We start from the raw sequence: 18,687 nt of genomic DNA on the forward strand, positions 1-18,687 counted from the left end.
TCTATCTCTCTATCTCTCTCTATATATGCCTATCTATCTAGGCATATCTATCTATCTATGCCTATCTATCTAGGCATATCTATCTATCTATGCCTATCTATATATTTATTGATTTATTTAATCAATCATACAGCCATAGGAAAAATAGCCCAGCGCCTGCCCTCACTGGGCACAAAATCATTACTTGTGTCTTCATCCTCTAGGCGCGCCCCCATCTCTTGGAAGCGAGCGCAAGGGATTGTGCGTGCGCGCGCTTGGCCCGGCGCCGCGCACTCCAGCCCCAGTGTGTAGGAACCAGAGCAGTGGAGCTCTGAGCTAGACATGGCGGCGGATCCTAAGCCGGACTGGCTCTCCTGCCTTCCCTCTGCCTGGAGTTACGGGGTGACTCGGGATGGACGCATATTCTTTATCAAGTAAATATCACGCGGGCACATGGATTTATGGATATACGCACTGCTTATTTCTCCGACGCATTTTCCCCCTGTTTGTCTTTTTTCGGGTTCTGTGTTCACCTTTCCCCCCCCGTTTTTCTTCCACCAACAGCGAAGAAGCGAAGAGCACAACCTGGCTGCATCCCGTTACCGGGGAAGCCGTAATCACGGGGCACAGAAAAACTCCAGGTAAACAAGCTTTGACACATTTTTTTTTCTTCAGTCTTCTGCGAAAACACACACACACACACACACACACACACACACACACACACACACACACACACGCGGCACCTGGGAACGTCACGGTGGAGGGAAAGAAAAAAGGGGTCGACAAGTTGTCGGAGAGAGCCGCGGGAGACAACGAGGGGAGATGGGTTCCTCTCTGCGGCAGAGCAACAGCCTCCCCTCGGCTCTCCTCCGGCGGCTGGCGGTCCCTCCCCCTTCGCTGCTCCACCTGGACACTTTGCGACACACTTTTTAAAAGTTCCGTCACGTAGGCGTGAACCGATTTCGGAGCCGATTCCCTGCAGTGACATTTGACACATTTCCCAGTGCAAGCCCGAACGTTTTCTGCAGAGAAAAGCCCCAAAAGTCTTATTCGGAGCACACGTCCAAGGCGCCGAGGCTGCTCTAAAGAACAATGCAGTGCGTCAGTGCAAAGCCCAGATTCCGAAATAATACAAAATAAAAAAAGACCCATTTCTGCCGCGACAGGAAAAAAGGGGGATGACGAGTGGGAGGGCATCGGTACATGCAGATCAACGGTGTGTTCAAACAGCTGGAGGCACAGCGGTGCACATGACGAGACACAAGGGTTGAGTAATCCTGCAATGCCTGCCTTTGGTTATTGGGGAGGGGGCGCGGAAGTGAGTTAAAAGGGCACAAGGCAAATGAGCTATTTGTGGTCCTAGACACTGCATTGCTGTGCAGGTGTGTGTGTGTGTGTGTGTGTGTGTGTGTGTGTGTGTGTGTGTGTGTGTGTGTGTGTGTGTGTGTGTGTGTATGTGTATATAATGTGTAATCGGCTACACATCTCTCTGCACAGCTGCTTATGTCTCTGTGTCCTGTGTTTTCTCTCCCCCCCCCTCCCCTGTCCTCACAGATTTACCAACAGGATGGGAGGAAGGATACACATTCGAGGGAGCTCGCTGCTTCATCAAGTGAGTTGGAACGTGTGGTATAAGAGAGATAGGAAGAGACTAATGGATGCAGATAGGGAGGGGGTGAGGGAGGGAGGGAGGGAGGGAGGGGGGGAGGCAGTTTGAGTGCACCCGTCTCCGGCGGTGAGCGGCTGCTTTGTTTGGTCGGTGGGCACGGAGATTTCCCTCGGCTCTCATCAACGCCCACCTCTCTCTGCATCTCTGCCCTGCTGGAGGAATGCATAAATATCTCTCTTTGCCCGTCCTGTTACACACACACACACACACACACACACACACACACACACACACACACACACACACACACACAATCAGTGTGACTATATAGCTACATGGCATTGACTTTCTCTCGCTGCTGTTGAGGCTTTCTGCCTCTATCAGTTGTGCTCTCGCCCTTCACCTCTCTCTTTAAGTCTCTCTCTCCTTGGCCACACGCACACGCACACACACACACACACACACACACACACACTCCAGTGGAGGGATTTGCTTGGGATTAAGCCTTTGCTGTCAGTGGGATGCAAGTTTGACAAGCTAGTGTGACTCAGAGGCTTCTCTGCTGTGATGAACAGGCTCTACTTGTTGGTGGTGTGTGTGTGTGTGTGTGTGTGTGTGTGTGTGTGTGTGTGTGTGTGTGTGTGTGTGTGTGTGTGTGTGTGTGTGTGTGTGTGTGTGTGTGTGTGTGTGTGTAACCTCTCCAGCAGCGTTATTGGCAACTCCAGTTCCTTGCGTACATTTGCGTACATGTATATTTTGTGGACCTGTTTGACGACAAAAATGCCCTGCAGCTTGCAGCCTCCTGTACTCCCATAGCTGAGACACACACGCACGCACACACACAAATACACACTCTTTAAGGTTGTGAACAGGCACTTTTCATTTGTTCTACCTACTTTCCCACCTAGTTTTCCTGCTGTTGCTCGTGTCTCTGTGGCCATTTTGAGCGCAGCAGCTGACACATATGGTGAGCTAATATAGCTGCTCTATAAATAGCCCACAACCGCTGCTCATTGGTATGTTTGAATGCATGCAGAATGCGTGCATGGATGCGTGCACACGGGACATGTAAATATACTGTACAAGCACAGTTACACATGTGAAGAGCTCGCATGCAAACCCAGTAGGTCAGTTGGATAGGTCACTGGCAGTCAGATGTGACAGGTAGACAGGTGGGAATGCAGGTGTGAATGCAGCCAGAAGACATTTAGGGCCCGTTGGGATCAGAACAGGACACATTCAGAGGGGGTGCAGGGAGGCATGTCAGTTGGGACTGACACTGAAATTCAGCCACGGTCAAACAATTGATGTTGAGCCAGTAAAGCAAGGCATAATTAATACACTGATAGTACATCTGGCTCTGTTTCCCCTCATGCTTAAAAGCCAGTGCCGGCCTGATATAACAAAGATAATGTATTGACTCTGCCTGTAGTTTGAAGTATTTGAAGTAATATCAATATTTAGTAGGGTTGGGTATCGTTTGGAGGTTTTCCCCAATACTGGTGCTAAAGCAATACTTTAAAAACGGCCTAAATGCCTGAATTGATAAAGTAAAAGTCTGCAACATTTAAGTACGGCTTCTTTATTGGTAAGGCTATATGGTCCAAATTAAATGATTTATAAAAAATGTAATAACAATAACTTTTCACCAGTAAATTGCTGTTAAATGACAAAAACAGGAGACTTTCAAGTGGTTTATCTGTGTTTTAAGCCCCCAACGTCTCCTTCCGGGCAGCGCTGCATGGAAGGCACTAGGATTAGGTTATGGTTAGGGTTATGGTTAGAGTTAGGTACCTTGAAGTGAACGGTCGCAGTGCTGCCTGGAAGTCGATTAGGCAATTGTTAGGGTTAGGTTGTTGGGTTTTACGAGGGGCACTGGCACAAGGGGATATATATTGTGTATATAAAAACACTTAAAGAACCTCTTTAAAAAACAAAAACATGTTGGGTTAAGTAAAAACGGTTTAAAAGAGTACCAGAAATTAAAAGTCAAGGTTAGGGTTAGGTGCCTTGAAGTCAACAGTCGCAGCGCTGCCTGGAAGGTCACGTTGGGGGCTTTAAACACCATTGAGCTTTCAAGTGTCTGTGTTGTTTTTCCAACAACGGTGGTTGTACGTCCTGGTGTTGGAATCCTCTACAGGGAAATACAGTCACACTGTACTCCGTTCAGCTGTCAGCATTTTTACCGTGTTTAATCCAGCTGCTAACGGTAGGCTAACCTGACATACAGCAATGTTTCTGTTGCCTCTAACGTCTGTTTCGCAGCATCAGAGAGCAGAGCAGGCATTTAAGTGGCACCGAAATGAGGCACCGAAATCCGCGTTGCTATTCAGTCCGGTAGATACCGGCCGTTAAGGCACCGGTGCCTTACTAGCACCAGGTATCTGCCTGATATAACATAGGAAATGTATTGACTCTGCCTGTAGTTTGAAGTATTTGAAGTAATATGAATATTTAGAGATTGAAAAATGTTGCTATTTCCATACAATAATTAACATTTTGATTAAAGTGTACTATAAAATTAGAAAGATTAGAAACATTTCTGACAACTCACAACTATACGTTGTGAATGGTCATGGGAATTTTATTATAGTGAGTTAAGAACACTTATTCTAAATGAAATGTACAAAATGCTGACATTTTTTGGTGTACTGATGATGACAAAATGGAGTGCTTGTTTAAATTTAATTTATATAAGTTGTCTCTAAAGCATGGCAAAAAAAGACAAGAAGGTTTATTTGTTTAATATACTGTATGTAATTTATGTTGTCCATGAAAATGTGTGGGAACCCTGTACTATGTAGGGACCAATTGGGTCATTTAGCAGAACTCCAAATGGTCCACAAGTAGACATGGCTTCATTTTATGGGGTCACATTCCAAAGGCAAGGTTTGGCAGCACTGGTGGAGAGTGAATGTGGGCTGTAAATGCTTCTCTGACCGCAGGGTTTCCCCCAGAAAGGTTGTTTAGCCCGGTGGCTAGTGTCTTTTATTTTTTGTAAGGGTCTGGCAGGTGGCCAGTCCCAGACTGATCAATGCTGATTAATGCTGGCAGCATTAATGTAGAGCCCAATAGTTTCCGTGATAGAAGAATCACGGACGGAATCGCAAAATTGAGAATTTAAAAAACCTATATAAATGATTCCTCAGGGTCCTACATTAAGTCAGTGCTAAAAGCTAACTAGAGATTCAAAAACTTGACTATGCTTCCAACTGATTGTAACTGTAGTTTAAAAACGTCTTAAAAATCCATTACAAAATAATTCCCAGTCGCCTAGGCCTGGTAGGGGGGCAACTTAGGCCCAGTGGGCCACCAGGCCTGCAATACACTGGGGGAAACCCTGGACCGAATTGATGGACCACCTCATCCAAAGCCAAGCCTCCTCTCTAGTTGTTCGGTGGAACACAAATGTGCTTTTATTCTCTGGATGTTGGCAGACAACCTGACTTGGGATTGCGGGTGAAGCTGGTCAGAAACGGTCATTTGTTAGACATTTTTGTACCAGCGTCTGCATTTCGTGACAGAGAGGATAGACATTGATAGAGGCCTGAACAGACAGCCACTGGTGTTTTCTCTGGTATTGGCTGACTCAGACTGGACTGCAGGCTAAGGATTCATGCTGCCACATTCACAGTCTTGAATACAATGGCCAGCATTTGACTCAACAATTAGGCCCAGTCTTATATTTACTGAATAACACGGCATCATCACCACTTCTTCAAATCCTTCAAATTCCTCCCAAATTCCTGGCCAGTCACTTTTCTATCAGCCCATTATTGGAACCCTGACCTGGCTGCTCCCTCTACATCCACGGTGTCAGAGGACACTGCTGCCCTCTGATTGTCTGTCGATAGGTGGGCACTCCCCAGGCTCAGGCCTTCAGGGTCGGGCTCAGTCTGCTCCTGCCTTGTTTTGGATCTTCAAGTTAGCATTTTGAACATATTTATTAGGGGCGTAGATTTGCATGGTTTACAGGGTTTCCACTGGGTCTTAAAAGTCTAAAAAAGTCTGTTCTTTTTAGGCCTTAAAAAGACTTAAATCAGCTGAAGTATTGTGTTCTAGGTCTTAAATCATTTTAAACGGGTCTTTAATTTTTTTTTTTTTTTTTATTCTGTGGTGTTGTAGTTCTTTCTGTCTCTAGTCCAACTATAATTTGCTGTATTACGACTACACATGAGTACAACGATAACACCCGTTTTAACACATTCAGTTACATTTATATATACTGTATATATACAAAAAGCAGCTAAAACATGATTTGACAATGTATATTACATATAAAACACCTATTTTTGTTAATAAAAGGAATAAATATAAAGTGGCATCTTAGAGACGACATGTATCAATATTTTCACTTTGCTTCAGTATCATGGATCATTGAATCGATATATTGATCCAGATCAATGTTTTGTTCCACCCCTAATGTTGCTATCCTCGGTTGCATTGTAAAGCCTGTTGGGATTCCTCTAATCACGAGTTGCTGTAATAAAGCCCGCTCCGGGCTAAACTGACTCCGCTGCAATGTCATCACATATGCAACACTTTAGACTAAGCATTTGGGTGAAACCACACTGATTCAACAAAAAAACATTGACGCAATCCTGATTTCAGAGCGTGGGACGCACCAGTGGAATATGAGGAAGAGACGTTCCAGGCCTTTTGTTTCTGCTCTGTGACTTCTGTCTTCAGTCCAAACTGCTGTTGTTTCAGGGAGAACTGAAACATGGAGGGCTGGGCCACAGTTTCACTTGGGTTGTTGTGCATGACTGTCAGTGTTCAGGGCTGCTGCAATGTCTTCCAAATGCCTCTCTAAACATTGTTTTCTTTGATTTGTCTAAATTTTGAAGTCCTGCCAAGGTGTTCAGCTCCGCAAGGCTAACTGATTGCTCGTGCACTCACCCATGGCATGGCAAAGATGTTTTGGCTTTAAATGAAACATGGCAGCTGCTCATGTGTCATTATAGAATATAGTGCATGCTCATGCTTTTGGCCAGTGAGCTAGGTGGGGGCTATGTTAACCCATAGTTGGTGATTGCGAGATTCCAAATTGGGATTTTTCCTCTTTTGATTTTGTAGTCCGATTATTGTGGAACATCTATGAGGCCAAGGGTGTAACTCTTGGTTCACATTAGGGGGGTTGAGATCTCAGACTATCTAGGGAGGTCCCGGGACATGTCTGCATGTATTGAAAAAAAGGCGACAAATGTCGGAAAAAGTGCCAAAAACTTAAGGAGAAAAAGCCGACAAAACGCAGAGAAAAGTGTCCAAAAAAACCCTTGAAAAAGCTGACAAAAATGTCGAAAAAATTGCCGAAAAAGGCAACAAAAACTCAGAAAAAAAGCAACAAAAACGTGGCAGTACTGTCGGAAAAAGCAATGAAAACCTTAAAAAGGAAAAAAGAAGCTCAGATTTGATTATAGTAAATTACGCGTATGTATGAGGCTATTAGAGGAACTGTCACTTCCACATTTTTTTCACCAGTCAGCTGTTATGGTTGCTTCATGAGCCGCCCACATCAGCTCCAGAACCAAGAATTGTCTCAAAATGTCTTCAAAACATGGAAATGATCAACATGTGACTGTCACATATCATCTGACTTTGTTCAAGCAGGAGAGTAATGTGATACTTTTGTGCTGTATTAGTAGTATAGGGTACTTTAGCTTAGGGTTGTTGCATGCTGCTGTTCTTCACAAATAGAAGAAGAATAAGTTGGTTTGATATTTTCCCATCACAACGAGCTAGCAAAGGTTTGTCATAGAGCTGGGCCATATGGAGAAAATCCGATGTCACCATATTTATTGACAAAATACATCAATGTTGATATTGTGACGATATGTAGGGTTGACAAGTTGTGCTTTCACAAAATATTAACCATATCAGATTTTAGATAAATAATCACCATGTTGATACAAGGGGTGAGGGGAAAAAAATCAATGCAACATAGTATTGCGATATATTCCGTGGCAATACTGTATCGATACACAGATGCCAAGTATCGATCTTTTATTACATGAATTAGAGATGGTCCGATACCGTTTTTTTTTTGTTCCCTATAATGATTCTGATACCTGAACTTGCGTATCGGCCAAAACTGAGTAGCGATCCGATACCAGCATGTCATATATTTTATTATGTTTTAAAAGCAGTATACTACTATCCCTGTATGGATATGATATGATTGCTATCATTGTTGTTGGCCTGGCTCAGGTTAAACTCTTTGTGAAATATGAACAAACACAATCAATGAGCGCCATAGAACTTTCTTTTATTATCCAGTTTGACAGTCAGTCATAAAGGAAAAAGAACATAAATAAAGTATTTTACGTGGCATTGGATCGATGCATGTTTATGCATCGATCCAATGCCACGTAAAATAGTACTTTCCGATACCGATACCAGCATTTTAGGCAGTAACGGATGCTTTTCAGATACTGGCATCGGGATCAGAACATCTCTAATATGAATTGCACATGAGAATGTAACCTTTTGGTACTAGAATAATAAGATCAATTGCTTTTTCAGTCCACTAGATGGAAAATTGAAGTGAGATGAACAAACCAGAGATGAAACAAATGTTGACAAAGTTCGGCTTTGGGGACATCATCTGAAGTTGGAAAAAAGGTAATAAATTGGGATATATAGCAGAATAGCAGAATATCGCAATATGTTTAAAATCACTAATATCGTATCATGATAATATGGAATTGTGACACAAGTATCACGATAATATCGTGTAATATCGTAACGTGACTAGGGGTGTCACGATTCTCCAAATCCTCGATTGGATTACATTTTCGATTCTAAGGTCACGGTTCAATTCGATTCTCAATTTTTACATTTATTTTTTTTAAAGCACAGGTTGCTATGCCATTTTTAGACTAGACTTTTATGCAATCTAATATCTGACCTTTGTTTGCAATGTACCACACTACATTGTCAAATTTAAAACATTAACAAGGAGGGGTTCTTCTTCAAGTTCTGTCGATGGGTCTCCTGCATCTGCAGTTGCCATGCTATCTTTTGACTTGTGTGTGTGTGTGTGTGTGTGTGTGTGTGTGTGTGTGTGTGTGTGTGTGTGTGTGTGTGTGTGTGTGTGTGTGTGTGTGTGTGTGTGTGTGTGTGTGTGTGTGTGGTAATCTAGCTCATTAGTGCTTCCACTGGAATGGTGGTAGAATCAATCTAAAATAGAATATACTTTATTGTCCCCTAGGGGAAATTTGTCATGGACTCAGAAAGTGCGTAGTAGTAGCTGCCATTACAGACAATAGATACACATAAAAATACAAGAAATGGGTTAACTTGAGCAGGCTACACGTGTTTTTTTTTTCTGCTTGGCAAGCCGACCGGACGTGAGATGGGGGCGTGGCATTATCGACTATTCCATTTTTTTATTCAAAATTCGAGATTGTGACTTAATTTAAATCGAAATCGTGACACCCTTAATCATGAGACAAGTATCATGATAATATCGTATCGTGCGGCCTCTGGTGAATTCCACCCGTAGTGGATACAATGTGACTAAGTGGGTAAAGGCAAATAATAAAACGGCTAGAACAGTCTGGTAAGTTCAGAAAATGACATCACAAACCATAAAATACTTGTCATATCACGATGTTACGATATCAAGAATTTAAGACGATATCTAGCCTCATATATCAGTGTGGAAATAATTTCACTGTATTGCCCACTCCTAATTTGTCAAACTGTGATTTGAAAGCTGATGCCTTGACATGTGCAATGCTGCAGGTGTTGTTGCAGTAGCAGGGGATGATAGTGGGTTGATGCAGAATTGGGCGATGTTAAGGTTGGTAAGGTTGTTTGTCGATGGCAAAATCCAACCTTGTATTAAATCCACTTCTGTCAGCAGTAGGCACAATTAGTCTTGACTCTTTCTTTATTTCCACTTCTTTAGTTAAGTTTGCAGTCACGTAACCTTGTTGCGTTTTGTGAATTTATTAGCAAATCTTCCCGGACAGCCAAGTCTTCTATTTCCATCCATTCCCCCAACATTTCCCCGAGCTTCTCTCAGACAGGAATCTACATTGAAAACGTCCGACCTGCTGTTCCAACTCTCCAACCTTTGTTCTTCATTACATTATTTATTTGTAACAAATGTGACGGTCTAAAAAACATTTTGCCCCGCAACTATCGTTGGCCCCAAAACAACTAGAATTTGTTTTTCTCTACCAAAAACACAGGGGACCTGCGCAGTAGCTCAAACATAGAACTACAGCACATTAGATCTGTAACACACACCTAGTTGAATACAATGTATGTCAACGTCACATAACTATATTAATATAGAGACTTCCACATGAGCAAATACAAACAAACTTAAAATGACTTTTACTGTAGTTAGCTTTGGGTCCTACAACAGTAAATACTGGTAATGTTGCTGTCATGAAAACATGGCCGAATAAATCCCCAGTGACAACCTCTTCAGTGATTCCCAGTGCTCTGTATACAAGCGTTAGCATTTGTTATTTATATTAATTTGCTTCTCCATTCATTTATTCAGGCTTGCCCTTTGATAGCCACCAGTCTGCATATAGTCTACATGAGCGGTTGTGTTCCTCGTTGACTTCTGTGTGTTGGTTTCTTCTTTCAGTTTCTCTGAGCATTTCTCTCTTTGTCCCTGTGATACAGTCCCAGTGGGTGCTACTAGTAGGACTTTGTTCTGTAAAATGTGTTTCCCACTACACTCTCACACTTGACAGTGTATATGGGTTTTATGAATGTGCATATGAATGAATTCTCATGGCGGTTTATATGATATACCTACTATGTCATATTGTTATATTATATCTGGTAAAAATAGTGACGCAACTGCTACAACATATTCATATTTCTGTCAGAAGATGCAGACAGATATCTGTGTGCAGTCGGTGCACATCTATTCTATAGTCAGGCCGGTGTAGGATAACCGATTCTATGAAGGGAAATGCCATGCTGGATCGAGACTGTTTAAATACCCTGGATTAAGACCTAATTTGATTACGTCCTGTTGCCTAATGAGACCTGGTAGGGCAGGGGTGTCCAACTCAACTTCACTAAGGGCCACACTGGAAAATGAGAACCAATAGAGAGCCAGACGTATACAGCATGGTTTATTGACATGCTTTTATTTCATCGTAAAAGTCAAATATCTTTAACATCTATGTATTCTTGCATGTCTCATATAGCGTTTCTTACTTAGAGTTTTGGTCGACATAAAACCCTAAAAAAGTCAGCAAAAAAGTTCCTTAGTCATCATAGAGTTTAGCCAATCAAGCTAAACTGTACAGAATAGCTAATATTGGTAGCAAAAGAAACATGTTAGCGGTCACAGCACTTTTGTCTGTCTGTCTGTCTGTCTGTCTGTCTGTCTGTCTGTCTGTCTGTCTGTCTGTCTGTGCGTGCTCACTGATCCAGAACACAGATCAATTCTGACTTCTGACAGTCACTTTGCTTGACTATTGCTTGACCTCAAAATATATGATTACATTAGATATGAAACAAATAAGTTGGGTTGATTTCCAGTTTGTCTGGTCAGGTGTACGAGGTTAAACTGGTGTGATTTTATGCGGCGTTTGTTAATATATGACACGGTTTGGCAAATTAAAAAGTAGCCTACATCAGGAAGGAAGATTTTCCTCGCCACTGTCGCACCAAATGCTTGCTGGGGGGGGGCTAACGTTTCAGTGTAGTGACAGCGGCACACGTTGTGTTTGTTCACTGGAAAGGTCATGTGTTTTTTGGGGTGCTGAGACGATATATGACAGAGTTGGTCTCAAAGAAAACTAAAACTGCGGCGAAGCCGACGAAACAGTTGAGCTGAAAAACAGAAACACTGCAGGAGAACGGGCAAGAAAATGTTTCACCCCCCCTCAAAGTGATCAATGCTACTTCAGCCATCGGGACCATATATTATATACCTAAAATACAAGTATTTTAAACTAAGTAAAGCGCTGTAACGTGAACATTCTACAGTGCCACAGAAAGATGAAATCTGAGCAGCAGTTGCTGGTTGGATTTAGCTGCTACAGAAACACTCCCGAGGAACAAACGAGTGTTTCCTGGGTCAAAGTATTTAGTTTTCACCGCGGAGTGAATTCTGCTCTCCGGCTTGACAGCGCTGTGTTTGATGTTGACACCACGATGCGCTGTTTCATTTTGAGATTATTTCATTATTATTGGATATTGATATTCATAAGTAAGTGTTTTGGCGTGGCCGGCTGAGTGGCTCTATATCCACGGTGGTATTGGACGGGGGATTTCATTCTTGCAGGTTTTGTTTTGATGTGCATGATCACAAATCGCACCGTGTGAAGGATAGTGATGGTGATACAGTATATACCGGGGGGAAGGACACACGCAGGCCAACCACACAGCAACACGTTCAGTAACCCCAGGCCATCATACACTCAGGCATCTGGCTGACTAGCTCTCCACTGCAAACTGATTCACTCATAGATTCACGTCAGTGAAATTAAACATCATTTCCCCTAATTCTTTTCTATGTTTTAAGTGGACGAACACTCTGTGCTCCTATTGGTCAAACGTGCTGAAACATAAAGAATTTGATAGAAGTTGTCAAACCTGACGAGAGTCAAGTAACAAAGTCACGTATTGGTATCGGTAACTTGTATCAAACATTTGTTAACGATACCCAGCCCTTTAAACGGTATGTGAGACTGACCTATAGGAGTAAGTGGATAAAGTGATGCACAAGGCCTCTTTAATGTAACAAGGCATCTTGGATTTGAATATTTCACTGTGTGAGCTCAATATAGCTCCAACGAGGAGCTGTAACAAGAGAAGAAGAGGCGTACTGGGAGGGAGTTGGAGAGGTCAACACAGCACACTGGCTGTTTGGAATCTGACTTGCCTGACTCTGACATGCAGCTGACCTTTGACCTCTGCAGTGGGACATTTAACAAGCCGGGCCTGGTTTGTGGAGTTGTCATTTAGCCTGAAGCATGTGGAGATGAAAGCTGAGGAGAGGTTTTCAAAGCCTGGCTATGCTGCAGACCCCCCCCCGATCCTCTCTGCTAACACACAGAAAGATGAACAGATGCACAGAGAGGATGGAGGAATGGAAGGGAAAGAGAATCAGAGAGTGACCCTGAGAGAAGAGGAGGGGTGGTGGTCATATCAGGCCACCCCGGCTGTCTCTGCCTATTTCTCTCTTCCATTTTGTGTGTGTGTGTGTGTGTGTGTGTTGTGTGTGTGTGTGTGTGTGTGTGTGTGTGTGTGTGTGTGTGTGTGTGTGTGTGTTTCTCTCTTAGCATCGCAGCTGCTCAGTGCTTTGGGAACACCACACCATAAACAGTTAGAGTAACGTGAACGTAGCCTTGTTGCTTCCCGCCCACCATAACACACTAACTTAACGCCAGCGGTGCAGTGTGGTCAAATGTTAATCTGAATCAGAAAGGGATTTATTGCCAACTAAGTAACCCTTACAGTGAATTTGCTTTGGTTGGTAAGATAAGATACAGCTTCATGGTCTGTTCACACAGAATGTCTTCTTGCATCGCCTGCTCCAACAAACAACAGAATATATAAAAACACAAAAGCATTAAAAAACCAAAAGAAAACCCATCTGTAATCATCAACAAGACACACATGTGACCTAGGGCTGGGCGATATGGACCAAAAGTCATATCCCGATATATTTTGGCTGAATATCGATATACGATATATATCCCGATATTTTTTTCCGCAAAGTGAGAGCAAATGTTCAGACAAAGCCAAAATCAAATATGACCTGTCACAAGTAGTTTCATAGAGACAGTTGCAAAATCAAATAAATAATAAACCGGTTTCTTCACCTGGTTCATGATTAAATGCTCAGCTGTTCAAATAACAATAAAATGTAAACCTAAATACTGTATAACAGGAGTACCTTTTTTGAAATCAAAGCTCCATATTTGTGATTCGTTCCAAAGGTCAATTAAGCTTTTGATATTAATATAATCTACTTTGTTCAAAATGTAATGCCTCATGCCTGTAAGCCTAGGTTTATAGTCCCATTCTTCCACTTGATACTGCTTCCACTTAAGTAAACTAAAAGATGAACTATCGACTACAAAACAAAGAAACTAATTAATGTGTTAATACAAAGAATATTTATTATGATCGGTTCACAGATCTGAGTTCAAACGGAAACTTCACCCTTCTGAACTAAGAGTTTCTGCTTCAAGGTGAAGTTTAAAACAGACTGAAATGTCCAGGCTCATTCCTCCACTATTTATTTCTGTATGTATTTATGCGTTACATGTCATTTTAACGGGCACTGAACTCCAGATCCTGCAGCTGCAGGCGGTCTCTGCTGCCCCGCTGTAGCTTCTCTCCGTCCGCCTGCCGCCCGGCAAACTTAGTGGAGCTTTCCGCCCGATATCGACATACAGGTCGTCCTGGACTACGTGTAAGATCCTACCGATCACCACTCTGTCTTTGGCTGGTCCGATCTGGATCAGCGGGGACAGCGCAGCAGCGAGGCAAAGCTGTGTTTTACCGGGGAAGAGACGCTGCGGCCGGCCACGGAGCTCTCCGCCTCCCGCTGCCGCCGGAGCTCAGGTTGCTGGTCGAAGGCGGCATACATAATCATAAAACACATTGTCACCTGTTAAATGTTATTCATTGCTGTTTGTTCTTTTCATTTCCTCTATCGAACATAATTAAGCAGTACAAAAGTCCGGCATCTTTAGCGTTGATCTGAATGCTTCGGACCTCTGTTCCAAGATGGCGGCGGTTTTGACGTATGTTTAGAACCTCAAGGCGACATCTGTGTATATATCTATGGGAGCAAGGATCACATTTGAACTATATCGATATATGCGATATGGTCTAATTCCATATCTCATTTAAAAATATATCGATATATTTTTTATATCGATATATCGCCCAGCCCTAATGTGACCCACCTGCGCGGTTGTGAAGTGAGGCTCACACAGTGACGTCACATGTACATACTTGTGTACAGTATGCATATGCACTTGTATCACCGCATGTCTGTGCTGAGAAGCAGCAGCGGCGGAAGAAGTATTCAGATCCCTTACTAAAAGAAAAGTACTAATACCACACTGTAAAAGTACTAATACCACATTGTTAAAAATACTCTGTTACAAGGAAAAGTCCTGCATTGAAAATGTTAGTTGAGTAAAAGTCTGTAAGTATCATCAGGAAAATGTAATTAAAGTATTAAAAGTAAATAATTGTCCTCCCATTGTAGAAAGAGTAAAGGATCCACCCAGCTGTGTGTTTAATGGTCTCATCATCTCAGCTGGACTTGTAGCCGTTATATTGTCGGCTAGTTAACTTTAGAATCAAACATCAGATTTATAAACTACATGTGTTTAGTGTGCAGGAATCTGAATGTGTAAAGTAACTAGTAACTAAAGCTGTAACAGATGAATGTAGCGGAGTAACTAAAGTAACTAGTAACTAAAGCTGTAACAGATGAATGTAGTGGAGTAACTAAAGTAACTAGTAACTAAAGCTGTAACAGATGAATGTAGCGGAGTAACTAAAGTAACTAGTAACTAAAGCTGGAACAGATGAAACTAGTAACTAAAAACTAGTAACTAAAGCTGGAACAGATGAATGTAGCGGAGTAACTAAAGTAACTAGTAACTAAAGCTGGAACAGATGAATGTAGCGGAGTAACTAAAGTAACTAGTAACTAAAGCTGTAACAGATGAATGTAGTGGAGTAAAAAGTCCAATATTTCTCTCTGAAATGTAGCGGAGTAGAAGTAGAAAATGGCATGAAGAGAAAAGACTCAAGTATAGTGCAAGTACCTCAACGTTTGGACTGAAGTACAGTACTGGAGTAAATGTACTCAGTTACATTCCACCACTGCTGTGAAGTATGGCAGGTGTAACTGCGGGGCGAGCCCTGCAGCGTGCAGTGACACATTCATGAGCACAGAACAGGTTTGGAGAACAAACATGGGCAGAATACTGAGAGACATGGCTGAGTCTGGTCCTTTCTTGCTTGCTGTCTTCAGAGTTGCATGCTCTCATTGTTGGCAGGTAGTGTCTGATTTCAAACAGAATGTGCACAAAATGTAGCTTTGCAAAGCTACAGGACACTTAACAAGTTAGTATTTTTGCTTTAGCCTGTAACACATCCAATGGGAACAAACGTCAGACGATAACCCTGACTCCCCAACCGACTGAGCAGCTTTTTTAACCGCACGGCCCACGTTTTTATCTCCAATTTATTGGTTAGCCGTGGATATGATATTATACACACTGTGAGAAGTTTGTCAACCCACCATCAGTCAGCGTGTCCGTCACCGTAGCTATCCCTATGAATTTAAATGTATTTGCGCTTTTGCAAATCAGTAAGCAGGACTGCTTTCCAGTTATACTGCATCTACATCCTTTTTATGTGTGCGATAAGGTAAAGAAGATTTCTTTCAAGTATTTAATTCACCTGATTAACCACAAACAGACATTACCATCACATGATTTGATCTTTGAACAGTTTCTCTATTGAATTTCCAGAAAATGTGCTGATTATGATCTAGTATTTAGTGCTATCACAACATAAAATGACACATGCTGTGATTTAGCCATTTTGTCCATGAATATTAAACAGTTAAAACAGAGCAGAAACAGGATTTTTTTCTTTTTAAAGATAATTTTTTTGGGCATTTTTAGGCCTTTATTGACAGGACAGCTAAAGACATGAAAGGGGAGAGAGAGAGGGGGGAATGACACGCAGCAAGCGGGTGTGTGTGTGTGTGTGTGTGTGTGTGTGTGTGTGTGTGTGTGTGTGTGTGTGTGTGTGTGTGTGTGTGTGTGTGTGTGTGTGTGTGTGTGTGTGTGTGTGTGTGTGTGTGTGTGTGTGTGTGTGTGTGTGTGTGTGTGTGGCTATATCTACAAGCCAGGGGTCAGGGCAATCCTCCTGTGGTGAACAGATGATAAGATGCAGAGAGAGATAGGAGGAGAGGAAATGAAGAGAATGACGAAGCATAGAGAGAGAAAGGAAGAGGAAAAAGGACATGGTACTCCATCATGTACAGTATTTTGCAGGTGTTTCCATCTTAACGAGCAATGCTGTGACAGCAAGGACGTGTGTGTGTGTGTGTGTGTGTGTGTGTGTGTGTGTGTGTGTGTGTGTGTGTGTGTGTGTGTGTGTGTGTGTGTGTGTGTGTGTGTGTGTGTGTGTGTGTGTGTGTGTGTGTGTGTGTGTGTGTGTGTGTGTGTGTGTGTGTGGCTCTGTTTTGGGACAAAGAGTTCCTAAGTGGGTCGTTGGCTGGGTGAGGCAGATCTACTCAAGTATAGTTTCCTGTACAATCTAAATACACACACACACACACAGTGTGAGTGAAGTCATTCCCTGCATATGACCCTTGTAAATACTGACATTAGATGATCTGAAGCTGGACTCGTCCCTGGGAGGGAACTGGGCCACTGCAGGCGCAAGAGGTAACACAACGTTTACATGAATGGCAATATTCTGAAATATAATCCATAAAAGACTCCACCCGGTAAGAGTGGGGAAAACACTGTCTGCAGTACTAAAACAAAGAAGTCAATTAATCAACAATAAGAATAAGATGAACTTTGTTTATCCCTGAAGGGAAAACTGGTTTGCTGCCACAGACAGACGTACATAATGCGTCAACAAAGACATAGACACAATATACACAATATACACAATACACTATTTACACAATCAACCTGGACCTTATTTTCCCATTTTTTTGGTGTCTAAGTGACTGATGGGAACAACAATTTTTGAAACTGGTCCAGAATCAAGCAAAAAAAAGACTCCATGTAAATAATCAGGACTTTTAGCATGTATAGAGCCAGCATATTTCCACCAGACTCCATGTAAATAATCAGGACTTTTAGCATGTATAGAGCCAGCATATCTCCACCAGACTCCATGTAAATAATCAGGACTTTTAGCATGTCTAGAGCCAGCATATCTCCACCAGACTCCATGTAAATAATCAGGACTTTTAGCATGTATAGAGCCAGCATATTTCCACCAGACTCCATGTAAATAATCAGACTTTTAGCGTGTATAGAGCCAGCATATTTCCACCAGACTCCATGTAAATAATCAGGACTTTTAGCATGTCTAGAGCCAGCATATCTCCACCAGACTCCATGTAAATAATCAGACTTTTAGCGTGTATAGAGCCAGCATATTTCCACCAGACTCCATGTAAATAATCAGGACTTTTAGCGTGTATAGAGCCAGCATATCTCCACCAGACTCCATGTAAATAATCAGGACTTTTAGCGTGTATAGAGCCAGCATATTTCCACCAGACTCCATGTAAATAATCAGGACTTTTAGCGTGTATAGAGCAAGCATATTTCCACCAGACTCCATGTAAATAATCAGGACTTTTAGCATGTCTAGAGCCAGCATATTTCCACCAGACTCCATGTAAATAATCAGGACTTTTAGCGTGTCTAGAGCCAGCATATCTCCACCAGACTCCATATAAATAATCAGGACTTTTAGCGTGTATAGAGCCAGCATATCTCCACCAGACTCCATGTAAATAATCAGGACTTTTAGCGTGTATAGAGCCAGCATATCACCACCAGACTCCATGTAAATAATCAGGACTTTTAGCGTGTATAGAGCCAGCATATTTCAACCAGACTCCATGTAAATAATCAGGACTTTTAGCGTGTATAGAGCCAGCATATTTCCACCAGACTCCATGTAAATAATCAGGACTTTTAGCGTGTATAGAGCCAGCATATTTCAACCAGACTCCATGTACATAATCAGGACTTTTAGCGTGTATAGAGCCAGCATATTTCCACCAGACTCCATGTAAATAATCAGGACTTTTAGCGTGTATAGAGCCAGCATATTTCAACCAGACTCCATGTAAATAATCAGGACTTTTAGCGTGTATAGAGCCAGCATATTTCCACCAGACTCCATGTAAATAATCAGGACTTTTAGCGTGTATAGAGCCAGCATATTTCAACCAGACTCCATGTAAATAATCAGGACTTTTAGCGTGTATAGAGCCAGCATATTTCCACCAGACTCCATGTAAATAATCAGGACTTTTAGTGTGTATAGAGCCAGCATATCACCACCAGACTCCATGTAAATAATCAGGACTT

General features: G+C 42.2%; 1 protein-coding gene across 6 annotated transcripts in view; it reads left to right on the top strand.

Moving 5' to 3' along the window:
* The first annotated feature begins 269 nt into the window (after positions 1 to 269).
* LOC114549865 (pleckstrin homology domain-containing family A member 5) overlaps positions 270 to 18,687 on the top strand; it is a 249,965-nt gene continuing 231,547 nt past the window's right edge. For all 6 annotated transcript variants that reach the window (XM_028570148.1, XM_028570149.1, XM_028570151.1 and 3 more), the window contains exons 1-3: positions 270 to 413; positions 544 to 620; positions 1,537 to 1,594. In XM_028570148.1, the coding sequence (XP_028425949.1) occupies positions 322 to 413; positions 544 to 620; positions 1,537 to 1,594 (227 nt within the window). In that variant the 5' untranslated portion in view covers positions 270 to 321. The remainder of the gene's footprint in view (positions 414 to 543; positions 621 to 1,536; positions 1,595 to 18,687) is intronic.

The sequence above is a fragment of the Perca flavescens genome, chromosome 23 (assembly GCF_004354835.1).
Source record: "Perca flavescens isolate YP-PL-M2 chromosome 23, PFLA_1.0, whole genome shotgun sequence".
In the NCBI taxonomy this organism is placed as follows: domain Eukaryota; kingdom Metazoa; phylum Chordata; class Actinopteri; order Perciformes; family Percidae; genus Perca; species Perca flavescens.